This window comes from Gracilinanus agilis, chromosome 2 (assembly GCF_016433145.1).
Source record: "Gracilinanus agilis isolate LMUSP501 chromosome 2, AgileGrace, whole genome shotgun sequence".
In the NCBI taxonomy this organism is placed as follows: Eukaryota; Metazoa; Chordata; class Mammalia; order Didelphimorphia; family Didelphidae; genus Gracilinanus; species Gracilinanus agilis.
Window position 1 is genome coordinate 613,222,313 of NC_058131.1, and position 23,304 is coordinate 613,245,616.

At 46.9% G+C, this 23,304-nt stretch overlaps 1 protein-coding gene across 1 annotated transcript in view; it reads left to right on the plus strand.

The window, feature by feature from the left end:
- SUFU (SUFU negative regulator of hedgehog signaling) overlaps positions 1–14,342 on the plus strand; it is a 137,243-nt gene extending 122,901 nt beyond the window's left edge. Inside the window, exons 11-12 of the mRNA XM_044665526.1 lie at positions 9,316–9,384; positions 12,134–14,342. Of these exons, the coding sequence (XP_044521461.1) occupies positions 9,316–9,384; positions 12,134–12,223 (159 nt within the window). The 3' untranslated portion in view covers positions 12,224–14,342. The remainder of the gene's footprint in view (positions 1–9,315; positions 9,385–12,133) is intronic.
- The last annotated feature ends 8,962 nt before the right edge of the window (positions 14,343–23,304 follow it).

Genomic DNA, 23,304 nt, shown 5'->3' on the forward strand with positions numbered 1-23,304 from the left:
TTCTCTTATATCTTTAACTTATTGTCTTATTGGGCTGCCATACTTCCATAGCCATTGGAGAACTGTTGGGAGGTGGGGTAGATGGAGAGTCACACCTCTCTACCAGTAGAGGAGGAAAATCATATCCTCTCTAGAACTTTGTTAGCTGGAAAGCACTATGCTTATGTCAGGTGTGGCGGTTATTGTTACTTGGAATGGGAGCAACCATGGGATACTCATATCTCATTCATTTGGGGATAAATCATTGAGGAAAAAAGAAATTTACTGGTTTAGGAGGTCATCTGTATTTACTAAGATGGGGGGTAGAGTGTATCTTTAATAAATATGTATACTGTGTGTGTGTGTGTGTGTGTGTGTGTGTGTGTGTGTGTGTGCGCCTCAGCTGGCAACAGAATTTTTTCTCCTTTATGCTCCCGCCCACTAAAAAACCACTAACCCTTAATTAAAACAAACAGAAAACAGAGGACACCCTACTGCACAGTACAGACCAAGGCATGGTAGAAATTGAATCTAGTCCTTCAGGGATATTGTGCTCCATAAATTATCTTGCCTTTTTCCACAGTCATTATTACATTGTTTCATAACAAAATTACTTTGAACCATAAAGTTATAAATACATTTTTAAAGTCCCACTTGGTAACATTAGATTTCTTGTCTCTGTGGTGTTGATAGTTACTGTAGCAAAGGTTCTGAAGTGTTAACACTTGAAACGAGCCCTCACACAAGTGGAAGCATCTGCTCCGGCCCTCTCCTCTTCCCCATTTTCCCCATGCGAGAGGGTCTCCTCTGCTGCTCAGTGGAGAATGGGAAGGAGAGGCCTCCTCCCCCTCCCTGGGCAGAGTGTATGTCCTGGGGGAGGGGAGGCCTGGTGCTGGAGAGAATCTGTGTGACACCAGCACAGCCCCAGCCTCTGAGAGTTAATGATTCATAATTCCCAGCAGATGATGCGTGCTGACAGGTCTCAGCAGAAATGTCCTCAGGATAGCATTAATATGTATTAAAGGTTCAAACAAACTTTCTCGGGAGAGAATGGATTTGGGTATTCCGAACATGGGAACACGTTTCACTCGGTTACACTTCAGAAAGAGCCCTTGACTCTAAACTGGTATTCAGAATTCAGCCAATGCTTCTTTTCTTAGCAGCAGGGGAGCTTCCAGGCCAATAAAGCCCAGAGCCCCCAAACCACTTCTGTGGCTAAGAAGGGGAAGAGGCAGGTGCTGCCCCTGTCTTCTAATAGGGAATGGGACCCAAGTCCTCCAGACACTGCCCAGGCTTCCCTTGGTGGTTCTAGTTGAGAATGTATCATAAATAATTGCTGGCACACAGGTTGTATTCCTCTGACTTCCATTTTCTTAAGGCTCATTCCCTGGCCCTCAGTCATTTAACAAAGCCAGATGAAGAAGAGAGCAACTGAAGTTTGGACTTTTGGGCTCAAGGGCCTCTCAAAATGCCCTACAGACCCAGCTGTGGTAGGAATGCTAGGCTGGAGCCATAGAATATTCAAACATGGCCAGCCCTGATGTATAGCCTTTTCGGTACATTGGGGGAAACTACAGGTGAGAAAAGCAAATGACCCTCTTTGGCCTCTAGGAACCAGTGCTAGGTTTTGCTCTCCCAGCTCCCAAGTCACTCATAGGCAGCCCCCTCAGCAGGGTCTGGGCACACAGGGCTCACTGACACTGCTATACATGCTCCCCAATAGTGGGCCGTTGCCCTGGGAACACAGGGGAAGTGGTGGGAACGAACCCATCCGCCTCACTGTATTTCAATAAAGTTGCTGTGCTCAGAGCTGCTTAATCAAAGGCTTGTGTTATTGGACTCATTAGTGTGGTCCGCCACAGGGGCCTGCTCACGTGGGAGCTCCCAGGGAAGACTGGCATGCGCTGTCTCTCTCTCAAGCACTCTCTGGGCTCTGAGCTGTTTCTCTAGTCCTTTCTCGGGAGCCCTGGGAAACCTTCAGAATCTTCCTCAGCCCAGTTCCTAGCCAGTCCTAGTCCTCCCCCAAACCAAGCAGTCCCCGTTTTTCATGACAGGCTCTTACTGTTGCTGCCACTGCAAACTCATATTGTGGTGATCTGGAGCTGTAATCACTTCCAGGTTCGTACATTCCACTCACTGCAGATGAGCCCTGGATGCCTCGGACTGATCCTATCAGATACTCTGCTGGGCTTCTGGGTGCTGGGTGTGCAGTTACTAATGAGTTTATAGTCAGTGGCAAAGATGGACCAAGTATCTTGTCAATACCGAGAAGAATTGGAGACATTTCCCAAATTGCCCAGGCCATTTTAAAGAGATTCTAAGGCTCCTAGGAGCCTGGAAGAACCTACACGGTGCATCAGGTAAATAGATAAAAGCTACCTTTTCATTTGTCTGTGAATCTCCCTTTGCTACTTAGGGCTGAATTGGGAGGAGCCAAGGAATAACTTTCTTGCATCAGCCTCTAAGACTTGGAAGGAGCTTCTCCTAGTCTTGGCATCTTGCTTTGGCTCCTAGCCCAGGTCTGTTATCTACTAGGAAAAAGGCACAATGAAGCCTCCTACAAGGGAGTCTTCCCATCACTGCCCTAGAAGAGGGTGATAGGAGAAGGAGCAGAGATTTGGAGGAGGCCTCAAAAATGGTAGAAAGAGTGTCACAGAACCAATCTCTCCACCCTCACACTCTGCTTGACACTCCTATCCCACAAGTCACACTGCCTCCTTGGCCCCCACTGAGCACCTGCTCTTTTCTTTCCCCACATTATCTCTGCTACTTCTCCCTGACACCTAGAGGCTAGTGTCCACTCATTGCCTGTTCCAGTAAAGTGAAGCAGTATTTGCAGTGACAGGAAGTATGAAACAGACTCTTCTAATTTTACATAGCCACAGAGAGCATGTAACCTATACTTGAGGAGGGGAAGGCTTCCTTCTTGACTCTCATTTCTCTCATTTGCCATACTTTTCAGCCTCACCTTGGACAATTTTAAGATTATAGATTCTCCAGCCAGCCAAGGGTCCTTACAGAGAAGGGGAAAGCCCCTCTAGAATGAAAGCTGTAAACCTTAAGAGTGTCTCTCTCTGACCCCATTCTAGGCTGCCCGGGAAGCTGGCCCAAAGAGGAGGCATTAGTATTATCACTGGGGAATCAATATTTGAAATAGGAGAGCTCTTGGCCCAAAAGGTCAAATCAGGCTCATAATCCTCTCACACAATGAAATTTTACCAGCATTTAAAAAAAAGTTTTGGTGAAGCTTTTTAAGTCATATAATGTTTGGCAGCTTACACAAGTGTCCCCCCCTTCCCTAAACACCTCCTACCAAACATTGACTCAGAGGCCTCTCACTTGAAAAAAGTTAGAAACTGAATACTAGTGTGTCTACAGGAATAAAGTTAGCTATATTAGGCCAGATTGGAGATTCAGCTCCCTTGGTTTGGTTCCCAAATATTCTTCAGACTTATAGGTTCCAAAGGTAATTTTGGAAGCCCTGATCCAAGGCACAAACCAGTATCTAGTCAGGAAACTGGGATATAGTACATGTACAGGTCCTTTGGAAACCCTTGAATTCCCCACTATGAAGTGAAAAAGTCTATGAAATTCTTCCCTTAGCAACAGACTGCCTCACAGATCTGTGGCAACAAGGGCCTCTGAGCTCTGGCTTCTGCTTCCAGTGGAAGGGGAAAGACTGGACCCCTTTTTAGACAGTTGTTGATATCTTATTTTTTATGGTGCAGGCAGCCCAGAGTACTTGAAGCCTGATGGCCACTGCAGTGAACTTTCTACCACCTACTGAGAACAGGATATGAAACTTGAGGCCCAATAGACTACCTACTTGCGGGAGCCTGGGGCAATCCTGGTGAAAGGGTGCTTCAGTTTGCATTTTGGGGGCTCTATCATTGTTGCAAATTGAAATATCCTCCATATCTGTGGCTGCATGTACAAAAGCAGCTCCTTGGCAGGCTCTGTGAAGAGTTAAAAAAAAAAAAAAGCACATTTCCTTCCCTGAAAGAAGGGGGAGAGGAGGGGAACCGCCAAACTTGTTGGGAAACAAGAACATGTCAACATTTAAAGCAAACAAGCCCCTGGACAAAGTGTGGATTGTCTAAGAGGAGGGAAGGAGTGGGCATTGTCAGGCACTGTTTGCAGACTCAGAAATATTATTGACCACAAATGTTTGAATCGGTGTCAAATCAGCAGCAGCTGTGCTCCCTCCTGCAGCCTCGCCAGGATCCCCGGCACAGCCAGGCTTGCCCAGGGTAGGCACAAATGAAAGATATGTGGCTTCTTTTCTGGTTCATTTCTAGAACTTCCCAGGAATGAGAAGTGAGTGTGCAGGGTGCTTTTTATTCTCTCGGCCAACCAGTTTGTCACCAAGCACGTGATTTGTGCTGATGTCACCCTCTGGGCTAATGGGACAAGGCCACAGCCAGGAACTGAAGCCTTCTCTATGGCCTGAACCTGTGGGAGAACCATAGAATCTCTCTCTACCTTCCCTCTACCCCAGCTGAACTATTTTCTAAAAAGTTGATGGTGCTACAGTCAGCCCGATCCTTCAGCTGGTCTAAGACTACAGTGGTATTAAAGGCAAATAGAAAAAAGGGGCTCCTGACACATACATACATACACTTACATCTATATAGGCCAACTATTGTCTTAGAAAACCACATATTAACATTATTGTTGTTTTTATTGTATTTTTATTTGTTAAATATTTCCCAAATATATTTTCCTCTGGTTCAGGCCACATCCTCTAGCCAGTGTTTGACACCTCTGCTGTAGAGCAAGGTGAGGAGCCCTGCTTTGACCAGGAGGTTTTATTAGGGATCATTTGGCTCTTTTCCTCCAGCCCCTTAAACATATGTGCTTCAACACTTAAGGCCCAGAATAGATAACAAGAGTCTGTCTTCAACACCAAAATTTAGCAGTCATGAAGCGGAGGTCCCTGTTGTACTTAACTATTTCCTTGACAATGGATTGACTAGGAGATCCAGCCTTCAATACCGACTGTTTCCTTCTGGGAAACCACTGTTTGTTTTTTTTTTTTTTTTTTTAAACCCTTAACTTCTGTGTATTGGCTCTTAGGCGGAAGAGTGGTAAGGGTGGGCAATGGGGGGGTCAAGTGACTTGCCCAGGGTCACACAGCTGGGAAGTGTCTGAGGCCGGATTTGAACTCCTGTCTCTAGGCCTGACTCTCAATCCACTGAGCTATCCAGCTGCCCCCCTCCTGTTTGTTTTTTAAACCTTTACCTTCCATCTTAAAATCAGTACTAAATAGTGAAGGAAATTTTAAAGAAAGGACTAGGCAATTGGGGTTAAGTGACTTGGCAAAGGTCACACAGCTAGAAAATGTCCGAAACCAGATTCGAACCCAGATTTTCCCCACTCCAGGTCTGGTGCACTATCTACTGTGCTACCTAGCTACCCTTCACTGTTTTGTTTTTAACATTCTGCCCAACTACACATCAGAAACACTGGGGTGGGGGGTGGGGGTGGAAAAGAAATTAGGAAATAACAGAGGTGTGTCTGTCCCCAGCTCATCACCAAAAACAGCCTAGAATCCCCTTCCTTTACTGGTATAGGTATACCAAAAATGGAATAGGACAACTATAGAGATACTATGCAAATAGAATATTTCGTAGGCCTAGTAGGTAGGGAGCATTCTGGCCATTGGATTTACTTTACACTCCTCTACAGTACTTTCCCCCAGACATAAAAAGGATGCCCAAGACCATGTCATCATCCATCCTCAGACTAGCCAGATTCCATGCAATATCCATTGGAAGCACAGCCAGCTCCAAGCATGGCAAACTAATAATGGCTTCATTTGGCCCCAGGACTGCACATACTTTTCCCACAGTTGCATCACAACAGTCAGTCTGTTACTCTTTGGAGAGCACCTAAGCTGCTCCATCATGGCTGTCTATCTTCAGTGCCCTATTGATAAGATCTGTTAACATTCTCCAGACCCAGTTCTGAAATATACAAAGAACAGGGGCTATTTGTTCAATCTGAGCTTCTAAGGTTTAACTCCCAAAGGAAATTAAAAGAGGTGCCTAGAGCTATGACAGTCTGTCATATTTCTTTGCTGAGAATGTCACCCTTACTATGCATATCATGTAATTTAAAAAAAATTTTTTTAACCACATACTTTAAAATAATGTGTAGTTTTCAGCAAGAACTGGTAATTATTAGCACTATGAAGACAACAACAATTGGTTGAGGGGAAGCTAGAACACTTAAGAGGATCCCACCCCCCCTTCTACCCTCATGTTCTCATTCTCTAGCTTTAGTATAAAACAAAACTAAGATGGTCCCAAAATTGTTGATTTCCTTCCTAAATGCAAGGTTATAGTTTCTTCACTCTCTCCATCCAAGTCTCCTGAACATGACTATATATGTACCAGACCTACTTTGAACTGATACAGGTCCAAATGGCAGTTACTAGCCCAGGAGTCTACTTGATTCAGCATAGCTAAGGGTGCAAGGTGAGGTGGTTGGGGTAACTGAAAATATTTTTCTGATTTGACTTCCTACCAATCTCCCTGACTAACAATAATCATATTACTCTCTTTCTGTGTCCTTGGCATTCTAGCTCAGTGTGATTCCAGGAAACTCTCCGACCAGAAGTCATATGTGTTTGGGGAGTAACCCTAGTCTGACTGAGCAGGAGTAATTGTACCTAATTGAGGTTTAGGCACACTATTGCATATGTTAGCCTTTGTCTGAGAAGTCAGAGCTGGAAGTATAAAAATGTGAACATGACCTTTGTGCCACCCACTGGGTCTGGTGATGTTGAGGGCTTGGGCAGAATTGTGAAGAAACTAGGGTTTTTTTACAGGAATGGCAGGCTTAGAAAGCATGAGGAAGCTTTAGAGCAGCAATACCTCATATGGGGCTGACCAGGGGCCTTAGTAGGTGCCTAGAAAAGGTCATGTTTAGTTCAGGGTAGTCTTCTGGTCAGGGACCTCTACAGGACATTAGATGGGCTCTTGGGAAGAGAACAGTTTCAGGCAGAAATAGAAGTAGCAATTAGGACCCAGAGAGAAAAAAGAACCCTGTTTGCTGGGTGACCAGGCATTGAATAATTTTCTAAGAAGTCTTCTTTTTAGAAAATGACCTTGGTTGAGTTTTTTTTTTTTTATCATATCCTCACTCCTTGGGATTTCTACTTAATTTCAGTCTTTGCAGAAGACCCAGAATTTCCCTCTAAAGTATGATGAAAATATATAGTGTCTAGAATCCTATGCTTTCTCAGTGAGTCTTTTCTGTATTCTTCTCCATTTGGGACGCATAATCCTCCTTCCTTATGTTTTTCCTTCCCCCACCATACTTCCTTCCCTACTTCTCCCCTTTATGCTACATCCTTTACTGTTGCACTTTCTGATGGGCCTCCTTCAGGTGGAATTAGGATATGTTAGAACCTCCTGGAAAAATCCCCCTTTCTGGTGGTGTTCCCATCCCATCTTCCAAGGCTTCCTTTCAGGATGTGCCCTTTATCTTTTATGCCATAAGTATATCTTGAGCCACTGTCCTTACATCCTGAGGTCAGGGGTCTTTATCCACTGTATCATTTGAGCTTTCTCTTTTTCCCATTGTTATGGAGACTCATACTTCACATTCAGCTCTGGCTTTGTCTTCTCTTGACCATTGGCAAAAGGGATCTGCTTCTTTCATTATCTTCCCACCTAAAAGTCTGAGCCAGCCTGCTACTCCTATGATGAAGAACACTATGTCAGTCTTCCTATTCTGAGACCCTTTGTATTTTTTCCCCTTCATCCTGAAGTAATCCTCTCATGTCTATATCTGAACTAATTTCACAAATGAGACTCTCCTTCTTCCTTACCTCTCAAAGATCTTTCAGCCCTTTCCAAAAGCACCCATATAGCAATCTATGAAGTTCCAGCAGGAGGAAACCAGAAGTATAGAACTTGATTGCTGCTCCCTCTCTTTCCCCTAGGGAGCTTCACTTCTATCTAGTTAAGGTAACTAATAGGACTAATACATCTGAATATACCCACAGTGTAATGTAAGATCATATGTGCTTCATTGCTAGATTCTATAATAGAAGACATAATTAATATAGGAAGTCAGAGAAGAGAGAGATCAGTCAGGGCTGAAGTAATCAGGGGAGGCTTCATGGAGAAGGGAACATTGAAGCCAAAATTTGAAGGATATGTAAGTTTGAGGAGATAATATGAATGCAGGCATGACGATGGGAATAAGCATGGCACATCCATGTACAAGAGACTGGCCTGGCTAGAACAGTGTGCACTTTAGTAGACAGTAGGAGATGAAAGTGGATTTGATGTGGTAGAAAGAAGTGAGATCAGAGTGATACTTTAAAAAATGTATCTGGTATCTTTTGTAAAATGGACCACAGAAAGGCACTAGAGGCAGAGAAAACATCAGGGAGGCTGATGCAGTCAGTAGTTCAGGAGAGATATTACAGGTCTGAGCTAGGGTGTAGCAATGGGAACAAAGAGGAAAGGGCGGTGGGACATGTCAGGTACAAGAGATATTTCCATGGAAAACAGACAGGACCCACTGACCAAGGGAGAGGGGGTGGTACCAGATAACCTGGATACGGATGGTCTATACAACTAATAGAGAGCAATGCCCTTGGTAGTCATGGGAATCTGAAACATTTGCTACATACAGAATGCTGGGCAAGGATCCTAAGACGTAGAACTGAAAGGAACATTAGCAATTACCTAGTCTAAGTCCTTAGACCTTTGCACGAGAATCACAACCTCGGGCTTGGAAGGTATCTCAAAAGTTACCAGCCTCAGTCCCCAGAAAATGAATGAGCTCTCATTCTGCCCCTGCTAACCCCTCCCTCCGGTGTGCCCAGGAAGCAGGACCCAGACCACTGGGGTCAGGGAGATAAGGCAGGCGGGGGGGGAGGGAGAGGGGGGCTTTGTGGATCTGTTTTCACTCTGACTGCTTCACGTAGTGCAGGTATCCTAAGGAACAAACATCTTCTTCCCCCTTGTTTCAAACTACTTCCCAGAACTAATATTAGCAACTACTAGCCAGTGGCTAGAAAACCAGACTTGCTTTGTCAACTCCAAGCCCTGCTAGGTCTCACCTTCTTCCATTGCCATTGTTCCCCTGCAGCCTCCTTCCAGTCTCCCTGCTTCTCCCCTATTAGCACATTTAGAAAGATGACTAACTCTCAAAGTTGGGGGGCAGAGGCAGGTCTTACAAAGGGAAAGGGGGGACCCCAAGTGAGAGGCCTCAAATGGAAGAAAATGGACTCTCTGTGGGCAAGAGAGTCTATTGCTGACAATCAGATAAACCCCTAAGTATAACAGCTGAAAACTCCTGTATCTCTGTTTCCAGATTCTGTTGACTGAAGAATTTGTAGAAAAAATGCTGGAAGACTTAGAAGATTTGACTTCTCCAGAGGAAGTAAGCTTATTTGTATCCTTCTATGAAAGTTTTATCCAGGAGGGGGTAGGGAAGAAGAGCCTGAGAAGACCCTTAGTTAAATGGCTTGGTTTGGTTTGGTTTTTTCTGAATTTCCTCATCCTCCCCTCCTCCCCCCAGCCTTCCCCCCCCCACCCCATTAGACAGCCCCAGGCCACTGTAAGGATGCCTGCAAATTGTCTAAGTTACCAGCCCCCATTGAAAAGCCAGACCAGTCTTTCATACTGCTCCTCACTCTCTTCCAGCCCCTGCTGTTAACTGGCCAATTGTGAACAGAAAGCACGAGTTTGTTGCCAGATAGTATTCCATTTAGAAATGCCGGTGGGCTGCCGGGGGACTCACTTTTTTCTTGTCAGAATGCCCACCTATTAGTTACTTTCACTATTGCCTCCCTTCCTCTGTGAACTCTCCCCATGTTTTTGGTCTCTACCAATCTTTTCTCTCAAAACCCCAAGAAGAGGCTTATGTTAGGAGCTGGGGCCTATTTCCCTGGGACTCCACACCTATTCCAACAGAAGAGTCCATAATCCTTTTTTTCTTTCCCCTCCCTCAGCCTTCACTGTGTTCTCATTTGGAGAGACTTACCTCATCTTGGAAAGTCCCTTCCCATCCTCCTTCTCTCTAGTCTCTCCCCTCCCACTGAAAAGCACCTCTGAGGGATTTGGTTCTCTGTTTGCCTTAATGCTCAGATTAAAATCACATTAACATCACACACACAGTATGCCCTGAGAATGCTACTTGTCCATCCTCCAGCATCCAGGCAGAATAAGTCCTCCCTAATTGAAATCTTAGTGAAGCAAAGATACCTCAGTTACCTTTCCTTGAGGCTCAGGTCCCACCCTGAGCATCTGCCAGAAACAGAGTTTCTTCTCTCAGGAATGGGGTCTGAGCATAGCCAGTCAGGCACCTTTTAAACTCTGACATTTCTGTCTAATGTTTGAAAAGTTGCTGGGGTTCCCCCCAGGCCCTGGAGAGGTCTCATGGCTTTCCATTCCAGGGCTTATTAGATTTAGGTGACTGGGAAATCTCCAAGGTTACTACTTTACAGATAATACAATACAATAATGACCTCCCTTCACCCCAGGGATGAACTTACTTTAAGTGAGTTTGTTCTTTCACACATCATATACAAGGTCATCATCCTGAGGGCTCAGCATGGACCAGTGCAGTGCTCCTGGGGTGTCCATTCAAAGAGACAGAAGTCAGCTGCCCAGAAACATTTCTGGACAGGCACTTACACACTCATGTTCATACACAAACTCACACACACACACACACACACACACACACACACACACACAGAGTGGCACAGGGCCAAACTTTAGCTTTGAGAGTGGGTGCTGGGTGTTGGGGGAAGGAGAATGTGATGGTATGGAGAGGAGAAAAGGGAGCCAGGGGGAGCTTAGGAAAGTAGGTCACCAAAAATAGCCCTTTTCTGTTTTACTTTCCTGACCAGAGTCTTCCCCTACACCCTGCCTCCTTTCTCTCACCTTCCCCTCACTACTCTCCCACTCCCACCAGTGACATGGGCCTCCTTAATCTAATTAAGGAGCAAGAGGCTTCACACTCATATCTTCCAACCCCAGAAATGAGCAAGCTGACCCTACTAGTCCTTGCCTCCTTTATATTACAGGCAGTTGGCTTGGCTTGAAGTTCCTTGAGACTTGAGTAAGACCCACATAGGGCCAATCTGTGGTGTTATGTGAAGTTTCCTGAAGAATCCAACATGCTCTGTTTTCAGGAAACCTTCTGTTTAAAAGAGGAAATGACCGATCCTTTCATTTCCAAGAGATAGTTATTGGCCAAGTAACAAAAAAAGATTGGAATGTAATTGGGAAAGATGGAGAAAAGGCTTGGGCTGAAACTCGTTCTTCAGAAGCAGAGCTAGACTCCTGGAGCCTTTAATACCACCCCTTCACTGACCTTAATGGGAAGGGAAGGCAGGACAGTAGGACAGGGTGCCTAGGAAAGAAGCCAGGGACTTTTCTTCTTTGGAGATCTTTTTCAGTCATCTGCAACAGAGGCAATAGGAAGGAGCTTCAGAAACCTCCTTTCTACATTTACAAAAACTACTGTAGCCAGGAAGGCCAAGACTCTAACATCTGGATGTTCTAAGCCCCACACTCTGAATGGGAATTTCCATGCTTGTGGCAAGAGTAGGCCCAGAGAAGTGAGATATTAGGTGGGTAAGGAGGGGTTAAGAAACTTGCCTGCAACTATCTCTGGTAAATGATGTCAGAACAGAAAAAGGAATTGTCTTGGAAATCCTCAAATTCTCCCTAGGGCTCAAGTTGGAGGCTTGGCTACCCAAGGCACTTTAAGGATAACCCAACTCCTTCATATTACACATATGTGAAAACTGAGGCTGAGGTTCAGAAGTGGGAGTAATTCAACCAAGCTCATATAGGCCAGGCTGGCCAAGCCAGGATTGCTAGAACCCTGGGGTCCCAAAATTTCCTCTGCAGAAAAGAAGAAAAACAGGGGGAGGAGTGTACTTTAAATTCAGCTACCTGGCATTTGAAGTTGAAGTCATGTTTTCCCCTCTCTTTGGAGTGCCCCTTGTAGGAAATGGGTCACCTAGGCTGGGGGGCGCAGGGGTGGGGGTGGGGCATGCAAGTGAAATGAAGGCTTAGCTTGTTCCAGTTTGTCTTTACTTGGACCCAAGGAAGAGGACAGTGAACTCTACTAAGTGGATATACCATGTTTATCCATTTCTGTTTCTCCTTCACAGTTCAAACTTCCCAAAGAGTACAGCTGGCCAGAAAAGAAACTGAAAGTCTCCATTTTGCCAGATGTTGTGTTTGACAGCCCACTGCACTAGCCCTGATTTGGCCCCTTCCTTCAGACGACCATGAGAGCCCGGCCTAGCTCCCAAGTGACTCAACAGTGTAATGATTGCAGTAAAAACGATTCCTGCAAATAAAAGGAAAAGAGAGAGGATTACTGCACAGCTACTGCAGCCCACAATGGGGTGCGTAAACAGGGCCTGACTGACCCTGGCCCCGGCTCCCTTCCACCTCACCTCTTATCTGGGGGCCAGGCCACTCCAGGCCCATTATGAGTGAATGAGACCTTGTTCCAGCCCAGCTCAGGTCCCACCAGACCAAGCAAGTGGGTAATGACTTCTTCATTCCACCTCTGGTTCTGGTTTGGGGATATGGCTCTAGGACCCCTGACTTTCCCACAAGCTGTCTGACCTCACTCCTCTATGCTTGCCCACTTCTGCAGGTCTGGGGAAGAGCCCTAGACCCACAGATTAAATGCGCTGGCTCCTCCTGACTCTGGAAACCTTTTGTTAGTCAAATTCCTCCTGGCTACAGAACAATTCCTCCGAATATGTTTGGATTTTTTGGTTGTTTTTTTTTTTGTATATTATTTTTTAGAAACCATATGGTATTTAATTGTTCCACAAAGGTGTCTAGAAACTGTCGTGCATATTGGTTTTGTTTTTGTTTTAAATGGAACTGATTTTCAAGTTGAACTTTCTTCTCTTGGAAAAGGACAGGGAATACCTAGCCTTTCCCCCTTCCATATCCCCCCAACCCAGCCATGTCACTAGAAGGTGCTTAGTGTTTGTTTGCCTGCCAATGAATAGCTATCATAGGGCCTTTGGGACAGAAGGACTTTTCTTCACCTGCTCATAAGCCATTTTGATCCACAGGGTCGGTGTTCAGAAGCAGGAGGCATCTAGGTAGAACAGGGGTGAAGCTGTGTCTCAGGAGACAGAGACCCCTTAAATCGATAGTAGGCCCTGGCTCAGCCCTTACTAGGAAAGGCTGTGTTTTCTGCCAGGTGGGTTGGGCTCTAGAAGCCTCAGGGAGCCCCTTGGCCTGAAACAGGCGCCTGTGAGGCGTGAGGACTGCAGCCAGCACTGCCCAGACTCTTGGAAACTTGGAGAAGATATCAGCCTCGCCTTCTCAGTGGGCTTCTCACTCCTAACTGGGGCCAGCCTAGGAGAGAGGGAGAGTCTCAGCCCCTACAGGCACCTCCCCCACCTCTAGCTAGCTCAGGGTTTGTGTGACCTCTTACGTCCCCATTCTCTCTCCTCCCTGCTTTCTGATCTCATCTTCCCTCAGACTCCAACAGCTCCAGGCTCTAGGAATTTCTAGTTTATTAAAAGCTGAAAAATAAACTTCCAACATCTGTCTTGTTATCATTTATAACAGCACATTCCACCTCTTCTCCCAATATTCCTTTATTTGTTCTTTGTTCCTACCCATCTCTACTCCCTCTACCTCTGTCTTCTATACTTTTCTCTTGCCCCTGCATCTCCAGCTTTTCTCTCTCAACATCTCTGGCCTCTTTCTTCCACTATATCTCTGGCTTCTTTCCCACTAACATCCTCTAGTCTTTCTCTGTATCTCTTGTCTTTTCCCCTATACTTCTGTCCCTCTTCCCCCTAAATCTCTGACTTCTCCCCCTTCATTTCTGGCCTTTCTCCTACTAACATATCTTCGGCTTCTCACATCCCTGGCCTCTATCTTCTTACATCTTTGGCTTCTTTCCCCCCATTTTTCTAGTCCCTCCTTCCCTTTATCTCTGACTTCTCATCACAAGTCCTCTCTCTCCTATCATTCTTCAAGTACCTGACCTATCATCCTCTCATAACCAACCCAATTCTGGCCTTCAAAGGCCCCCTTTAGGTTCCCTCCCCTCTCTCCAGCCCAAATCTGAATGAAATTGTTTTAGCCGTGGAATTAAGGGACAATTTCTGGCACCATCTAATATATATCTCCATTAACATGAGAAACACAACATGGGACATAACATCAATCATGTCTCACAAAAAGCTGGCACAAGAGGTGACAAACCACTCAGATGCCCAATTAGGCAAAGAATTGCCCTCAGCACTTCTTTAAGAAATGGAAGAAATTAAATTGGTGCCAAAGAGCAGAGGAAAAAGCTGACATTAAATAGCCTCCAAGATCCTTAACCCTTTCTTAATGGCCCCCCCGAGATGATTATGGTGTAGTCTTAAGCTTAAGACATGTTCTTGTGGACTGTTAATGAGTTTTAGGTGTGAAGACAAACCAGCCCTTCTTTGGATTTATTTCCCAGGCATGTTCTTCCACCCAGGCCTAGGAGTTCTTTAGCATGAGCTCCATCTTTCATTCATGAAAAATGTGTGTATTACACTTACTAACCCCCATTTTTCAAGGTGCCATCATCATAGCATGAACCCCTTTTCTGCTGGTTGTTGGTGATTGCCTTCTTAATATCTCTAACTCCAGCAGTGTTCTTTGGTCTTCTCAGGAGGATTTTTCCAGAAAAAAAAAGTCTATAGCCTTAAACCTGAGTAGCTTCCGACTCATCCTCTGATTCCTCTGCTGCCACCATTCTTTATCCTTTTTAAATTCTTTCACTTCTCTGCCTCATAAGTGGGGAAGAAAGGTGCTTCCAACCTGATGGGTCACTCCTCTCTAAGCCCTAGACAGAGATCCCAATGTCCCCTTTACTCCATGGTCCTCTCCACCTGCCCCTAGTTTCAGTTTGGTTAGGTGTCTAAGCCAAAGTCTCTATTGGTGCCAAAAGCACCAGGTTACTGCATGAGGAAGTTTGGGATTAACAGATATCAGTATCAAGGATCTGTGTGAATGGGGAGAACAATATAAAGAATAGCCTAGCTCAGGGAAGGTGGCATGGAAGAATACACATTGCCCAGAAAGCTCACTGGCAAGTCTGGTGGACCAATGGACATAGACACATCTTGCCCTTCTATAAGAACTGTCCCTTTTGGGCCCAGGACTTCATGTGCCTTTTGCAAAGTATTTTTCATACATGGCTATATATGTGCATGTTGCCTTTGTATTGGTTCTGGTCTCTCCCTTGATGGAAGTTAGGAAGGAATTACAAGTTAGGTGCTCTCTATGGTTTTCCTGTTCAGAATTCTCAGGAAGGAGTGGGACAGGGATCATTGATGAGCTCTTTACTGACGCAGCTTTCCCTTAAATTTTGAAGGCTCATCCTCCAAGCAGAAACTCTGAGGAACTTGTATCCTGAACTGGGTAATGGCTCTTCCTTTTCCTACTTTGAACTCTCCTAGCTCCAAAGAAGAGTCCTCTTCAGTGATCCCATTAGGACTATTTTCTCCCATCCTCTCTTCGTGTCTCAGATTTTATGGTAGCCTCTTTCTTTCAGGAGAAGGGAGAGCTCCCCAGGATCTACAAACCTGATGGCTCTCTGATTGGATGACAATAAAGTCTTACAGGATACAGAGGCTTTCAAAATCTTGGGCAACACGTCACTGTCACATCACTGGTGGGCACCTACCCCTTAGAGGCTAAAGAATCCTCACATCCACCTCTCTGGGTCAGAGTATAGAAATCCAACCACAATCATACTTCATCAAAGAACACTCCAGTCTTGCCTTGTCTCTCTTTCCAAAGGGGCGACCCAAGGAATGAGATGAAAGGAGTGGGGCGAGGTCTCAGGGATCTGAAAAGGCTAGAGCACTTTTTAAAAAGAGACAGACCTAAGACTGTGGTTGGCCTGAATTTTGAAGTTTGGTGGAGAGCTGAACTCTTGACACTCTACTGTGAGGGAGTCCCCCTTTCTCTGCTTTTTAACTAGGCTCTTTTTCCTCTCTGGTTGAGAGGACCTTGTGCCCAAAGGGAAGCACTAAGTCCTGCCTTGGGTCAGGACACTTTGGAACTCGACTTCTCATTTTGTTACAAAAACCTGAAAGCTGCTTTGAGCAGAGTTTTTTTTTTTTTAATCTTTTGTATTAGTTTCTATTGTCAGTGGTGACTTGGTTCCTGGGCACTGTGGCAGGCCAGGACTTTTGTAAGAATTTTTTCAGTGACTCACTGAAACCGTTTCCTTCCCACCCCCTCTCCCTCAGTGTAATCTAAGTGCATTAAACATGTTTGCAGAACTCCTCTTGTCCTGTGCTGCTTTCTGTCTGGGCAGGGGTGGAACGGAAGCCATGCCAGAACTGAGTTTTTTTAACATCCCAGGAGATTGGTAGGTGGCTCCACAGTGTCCCTGAACTGTGGAATAGTAGAGCTGAGGATCACCCTGAGGTGAAAGAACCCCCCTCAAGGCCTTTTGGGATACAGAAAGGAGTAGGGGGGGCATTACTTAACTGATAATTTTTATGTCACATAAAATAATTTGTCTGCATCCCAGTTCAGTGCTCATAAATTCCTGTGAGGCCTGGAGAGGAGTAGGGAGCAGAACCTCTCTGCCCAAGCCCAACCCTAGAAGAAAAGCCCCATCCAATGTGTGGGGTAAGGAACCATGAGAAAAACTTCAAGGGAGGAGTAGCAGAGTGGATCCTTTCCCAGAAAGTTACAATCCAAGCCTAAAGTGGAAGATGGGAAGATGACCCATTAAAGGATTGGTGGATCTGGCCTCTTTGAGTGCTGTCCCTTTGTAGACAGGGGCTCCTGTGGGGAGTAGTCATCCTCCAGGCTCAGCTGACTTCCCTCCTCTGCCACCTTAGTTCTGGGCATGTCCTTCATTAGTAGCCCTGGTATCTGTCCCCACTCCCTGCATCGGAAGCCAGTTTAGGAGAAGGGACAAGCAACTGAGGAAAACAAGCTTCTTTCCAGCCAAGACTGATTTTTAGTCCAGGGAACCTTGTCTTTGTGATGGTCTTGTTCTGGCCTCTCCCTTCCTTATTGTGAGGTGGAAATGGAGGAAAGCAGGTGTTTCAGCATCCCTGACCCATCTTTCTCAGGGAGGGTGATATATGAATGGTGGGGGCAGAGCATCAAAGATCCAGGTGCTAGGACAGAGGTGATGATTGGGTGATTTTACCAACTGATTCTTCCAGAAGAATCTCCAGCTCTCTGTTTATTGCCACCCTTCAAGGATCTGACCGTATTAAGGGGGTGAGTTGGAGGGGGTTGTTTCCCCAGAATCAGACCTGTACCTCCCCCTCTACCCATGACCTACTGATGAACTCCAGCAGGCAGACCAGCTCCCAGAGCTGCTGGGCAGGTCCCTGGCTAGGGCCCCTCAGCCCCTCAGGCACAGAAGGAAGGGAATGGGGAGGGACTATGCCTAGGACTGGAGCTAAAGTTAATTCTCCTAGGGCCCTTCAGGCCCCCAGGATTACCCCCTGAAAACCTAACCATACCCTTTCCCAGCATCCTTTTGAGCCTCCTAACAGAGCTGGACAGGTTGAGAAGGACTGAGTGCCTGGCTTTCTGGGCTATGTTGCCCTTCCACATCAGATTCTTGGCACAAGTGTGGGGCTGACAGTTTAGGCTAGGGTGATTGTGTGTGTGTGTTGGGGTGGGGAGGGGTTCTCCTCTGACTCAGAGCTAAGCTGGATTGTCTCTAGCAGGGGAGCAGGGAGGAAGGACAGGTGGGTGTCTGGCCCTGAGCACGGCCCACCCCCTCCCAACCTCCATCTTTTAGGGGAAGGCACCCCAGGGTGGAAGAAAAGCTAGTTCCATCAGGTTTGGGGCCCCTACTGGCTTTGATGTCTCCTCCTGGAGATCCTGAACCTCATACATTCCTTAAGGTGCCAAGGGGGCTTAGAGCCTCCCAGAGCTGTAGGGCGGGGGAATGGGGAGAGATTTGCCAAACTGGCCTGACCAGAAGGAGAATGTGAGCGGAAAATGAGTCAGCTGGGTCCAGCTGGGACTGGGGCAGCTGCAGCAGCTGTGGCTGAGCTGGGAGAGGAACAGTCGGGTGGGCTGAGACTGAATGATTTACTACAGGGGCAAATGTCCCTGGAGAAAGGGAGGAGGAAGTCAGGAAGCTACAAGGACAGGTAAAGGCAGAGCTCAAGAGAGAGCTAGCCTCTGCAAATTGGAAACCAAGGGGGAATATGCCAGTCATCTCCTCTGCCCCAAAGAAAGCAAAAGGACAACTGGCCTGTCCTGACCAAGGCCAGGATCCCCTTACTCTATTAGGGAGATTGCTGAGGAGCCAAAACAAGTGAAGAGGGTCAAGGAAACCCTTCTTTTGGAGACTGCCTGAGTTCAGGCCCCCTTGATTAGTCAGTCATTGGTGAGAAGGTACCTCTCCTTTCACAGGGGCCTGCCTCCCCTCCCTATACCCTCTGCCCTGAATCAAGGATGGAGGTGGAAACAGGGAGAGTGTGTTTTGCAGGCTTTCACCCATAGTATGTAATGGAAAGAGTATTGGACTTGGATATAGGTCTGAATTCCAAATCTGGCACTTAGTACTTCGGGACCTTGGGCAATCACTTAACCTCTGGTCAGCCTTCTGGGTCCTCTTTAATTGAGCGAGTTGGACTAGACATCTGATATTCATTCTATGTCAGCTTATACTACTATAAATAGTTAATAATAGGTACCAATATGTAATTTTTATCCAAGCATAGATCTCTTCTTTGGATGTCCCTTCCATGAGGGACTTTAGAGGGACAGAGTCTTGGGAAATGGACAGAAAAGTAGAAGACAAAAATCCTGTCCCTTTTCTGTCTGATACCACCCTAATCCCAGGAGCTCAGGAATAAAAGACCAGATCCTGGGAAACATGTTTCCTCATCCAAACCATGGAGTACAAGTATGGCAAGAAAAGTCCTGGATGTCATGTAATGAGAAGGGAAGAGGGCCACGTTCAGTAAGAATCTCCCTAGTCTTTACCCTAGAGTCTACATTTTTTTGCTTGAACAATTGGGCTGGGCTCAAAAACAGGATGCACTGACTAGTGCTGACCTATCTAGAGATGGAAGAATGGATTAGATGATCTCTCAAGGTCCCATTCAGCCTCAATAGCTGGGTACCATTGTTATTCTGACCAAAGGGTCCTCAGGATCTGGAATTGGGTTAGGGAAGAAAGACCAGCTTCATACATTTTCCCAAGTAGCTGCTGTGCTGGAGCTTGTTTGTGCTCAGCTTTGATTCTCTAAAAACAGACGACTTAGGCCCTGCTTTCAGGGAAGCTGGAGAAGTCCAGGGGTGGGGGAATGGGGAAAGAGTGGTAGAAGGGTTCCTATAGAAGAAGAATACTAGAAAACACTGAATTGAAAGCCAGGAGACCTAGATGTGAATCCTATTTCTGCTTCTTACAAAACAACTAAAATTTATTATGTGCTTACTGCATTCAGCAATTGTTAGACAATGGGGGGGGGGAAGGAAAAGATTTGATAATCCTAGCCCTTGAGGAGTTTATCATTATGACCCCCTATCAAACTGTAACCTAACTAATGTACTACCTTACAGGTTAAGTGCATTAAAGTTACAAAACGAAAGAGTGCTAAGGTTTGAAGAAAGTGTTTCTGAGGGGGAGGATGACAAACAGAGAAAGCTTCCTAAAGGAGTGAAGCTATAAAAGGTGAGTAGGAATTTACATGGCAAAGAGGAGGAAGGTTATTCTAAGGGTAGGGAAGAGTGAGCAAAGGAGGGATTCAGTAGGTGTTTGGGAGGCAAATGTGCTGAAGAGTAATGTGTAGAGGGAAAGGTAGAGGAGAGAGGGACTTGAATGCTAGACAAGAAGAGTATGAACTTTATTCTCTGGTCAATAAGGAGACCCCTGAAGATTTCTGAGCAGAGGAATGACATGACAAGATCAGTGAATGAACTGTCATAGCCAAAGAACCAGATGCTACTGTCTGTCAGAATAATGGGAGTACAAAGAGCCAAATTAGTGATGTTGATCCTTAAAACACTAGTAGCTCTCTATTACCTACCAAGTAATTTCAGACTTCTTTTCCTGGCTCTCAGATCTGCACATAATACAAATTTTGAAAGGAATTTGAAGAGGATTGAAGGAGAGGGGGTACCAACAATGGAGTCAAGAAGATCTGCACAGGCAGTGGAACTCTTCAAATGGAGGGAACTTGAGAGAAATTTTGCTGAGATGGAATCAGGGCCTGGTTACTGATTGAAATTGAAAGATGAAAAAGAGGGAAGAGTCAAAGATAACCCCAAGGCTATAAACAAAGTGAATGGTAGTGCCCCAGAGTGCCCTCACCCTCCATATCCAATTTGTTGTCAAGGCCTGTTGGGTTTCTCTTTTGCAACATCTTCCTAATCACCTTTCACCCTTTCTCTACTATGGCCATTCCTAACTGCAGACCCTCATCACCTCATACCTGGACTACTGAAACAGCCTGTTCTTGGGTTTTTGTGCCTTGTCTCCCCCATTCTAATCTATTCTCCATTTAGACACCAAAATAATTTTGGGAAAGTACAGGTTCAGTCACGATCACGACCACACTCAATAAACTCCAATGTCTCCCTATCACCTCCAGGATTAAATACAAAATCCATTGTTTGGCATTCCAAGTCCTACCTAGTCAGTCGCCTCCTACCTTTCCAGTTACTACTGTCCACCTGTTGTTCTATGTCCAGGCCACTCCATCTCTCAGCTCTAGGCATTTTCTCTTTCTATCCCCAATGCCTGGAATGCTCTCATCTCCGCCTGATGACTTCCTGGCTTCCTCCAAATCCTTTCCTATTGGAAGCTGACCCCAACCTCTTTTAATTTTGGTGCCTTCCCTCTCATTCATTTCTTATTTATCCCCCACATTGCTTGTTCATACTTGTTTGCTTGTTTCCCGTCAGATCCTAAGGTCCCTGGGGGCAGGAAGAGTCTTTTGTCTTTTTTTTGTATCTCCAGTACTTCAAAATCCATGGTACATAGTAGGGACTTAATAAACGTTTACTGTACATTTATGATTGATTTTCCCCATCAAGCCAACATATCAGTCTTCTGGTTTATCCCAGACAGTTCACTGACCCCATATAAAGACTAGTTTGAGGAATAGGATCTAGGAGAAACAGGAGTATGGCTAAGTCAAGGCAGAGTCCACTTTTCTCCCCCACCCCCACCCCTCGGGAGAGGAAAAGATCTCCCAATTGAGGCGAAAAAGGGGCAAAAGATTTTTTGAGAGAGGAGAAGGGAGCAGGAGGTTAGAGATTTCCCTCGGGCAGGATAAGCAGCAGCAAGCGAGAAACCTATCCCTGGGCAGGGGAAGAAGGAAGAGAGCAGAAGGCGAGACCCCTCCCCTCATTTGGATAGAGGGAAGGCGGCGAGCTACCGCCCACCGAGGGAGGGGCGAGGAGACGGACGTCCCACGGGGGAGTATTCAGCATGGGGCACCCTAAAACAGGTTTAGGGCCCCCGTCAGCCTTGGGGGAGAAGGTTGGGAGTGACGTTTCCTTCGAGGTTCCAGGAGGGAGGCGAGGGAGTGGCTAAGGGGGCGGTCAACCGCATTCAGGCAAAACGGTTCATAGAGTGACCCGTCCCTACTAGGATGCCAGGGTCCCCGGCCCCGCCGCCTGGGTAAAGAACACCGAGCTAGAGGCCCAGACAGTGCGGCAACTGGAAACCTATCTCTTTAAGATGCTCCGAATGTTCAAAGTAGCTTACTGAAAGCGAGTCACGTGACAAGGGCGGCTGGTTCGCCGCACCGAGAGGAGGGGAAGCGGACGTGAGGCCAATGGCAGCTTCAAGCTCCGTGACAGAGGCGGAGAAAGGGCGGGGCCGAGCGCCCCAGCGGCAGCACTTCCGGACCAGGCCCTTGCCCCTCCCCCTCCTGGCTCGTTTATAGCGCGAGCGCCGGTGTAAAAGGGCGGTGATTTAAAGACCTCCCCTTCCCCCACAATAATACTCTGGACCTGTCCCCGACCTAGGACCATGTGGTCTCTGCTTCCAGCTGGGGTCTCGGGCTGGTCTAGGCGTCAATTCGCTCTTATAATGCCCAGTCATTCCCCGCCTCCCCGAGGCTGGAGAATTGGGGAGGAGAGAAACGTTACCGAGATACGGGGGAGTGGGTCTGCACATAAGCCCCCTCCTCACTACCCTGGAAACCTACGAACCCCTAGAGTGTTGTAGGAGACTCCGGAGGCCCTAGCTGCGCAGTGTGCCCCGCTAGAAGCTGGGCCTAGAACTGGGGCCGAGGGCCCAAGGAGGAGTCGGGGGGAGAGGGGGTTTCGGGGGCCGGGCGACCCCTTGGAGCTCTTATCTCAGTCTGTTCCTGGGGGGGACACGAGGGAAAACCAAATGAACACTTATTTTTTTAAACATTTTATATCTGAAATAACAATAACGCATCAAGATGGCTGCGGGGGCTGCGGGACGGCCTCTTTCTTCCTCTTTTTTTTTTTCTTCCGATCTGATGATAAGCGGAAAGGCGGTGGCGACTGCGGGGACCCGGGCCGGAGCCCAACACCCAGGGGCCGCGTGTGGGTATCCCGGGTTGGTTTTGACAGGGGCAGACTGGGCCAGCATCAGAGGATCTGGCATTTATACCTCCTTTAAAATCCATACACTTTTTTAAAAATCAAGCTCCAAGGTGGGTGGTGCGAGAACGGGAAAACCCAGATCAAAGGGTCTTCGATGTTCTGTAGTTCTCCCCCGCCTCCCTCCCCTCAGCATCCCTACTTTCCCAGCCCCCACTGCACGAAGCAGAGACCAGGGTCCGCCGAGCTCAGGCCCTACCAACCCCTCGCCCCCAGGACTCGGAGGCCAAAAAGGAGAGACCCGGGGTGGGGCGGGGAAAGTGGGAAGGAAGGACAGAGTGACGGGGAGGAAGGCGGGCAGAGGCCGAAGATGAGGGGTGCGCAGCCTCCCATTCCCGAACAGTGCAGAAAAATTCCTTTCTAGTTGGATCAATCCTTGTTTTTCTCGCCCGCTGTCCAGCGTCTGAGACGCGTGGGGTGGGATTAGATTTTGTTTTGTTTTGTTTTTTGCCCTTGTCCGGAAGCAGGGTGGCCGCGAAGAGGTGAGGGAGGCTCTGGCCAAAGCGTTCAGCTCGGGTTTTCCTCCACCTTTCCCTTCTTCCCTCTCCAGCACCCCCAGCTCACGAGGAGATACGACTAGGGGGGGTTGGGGGAAAGGGGGTCGTCCCTTTGAGTACCTCCTGCGAGCGCTCCCTCCCTTCTCAGTCCCCTCCTCCGTCCCCTCCTTCTTCCCTCCCTCCCTTCCTCCGGCTGGCCGTCCCTCCTCCCTCCCACCCTCCCCCTTCCGTTTCTG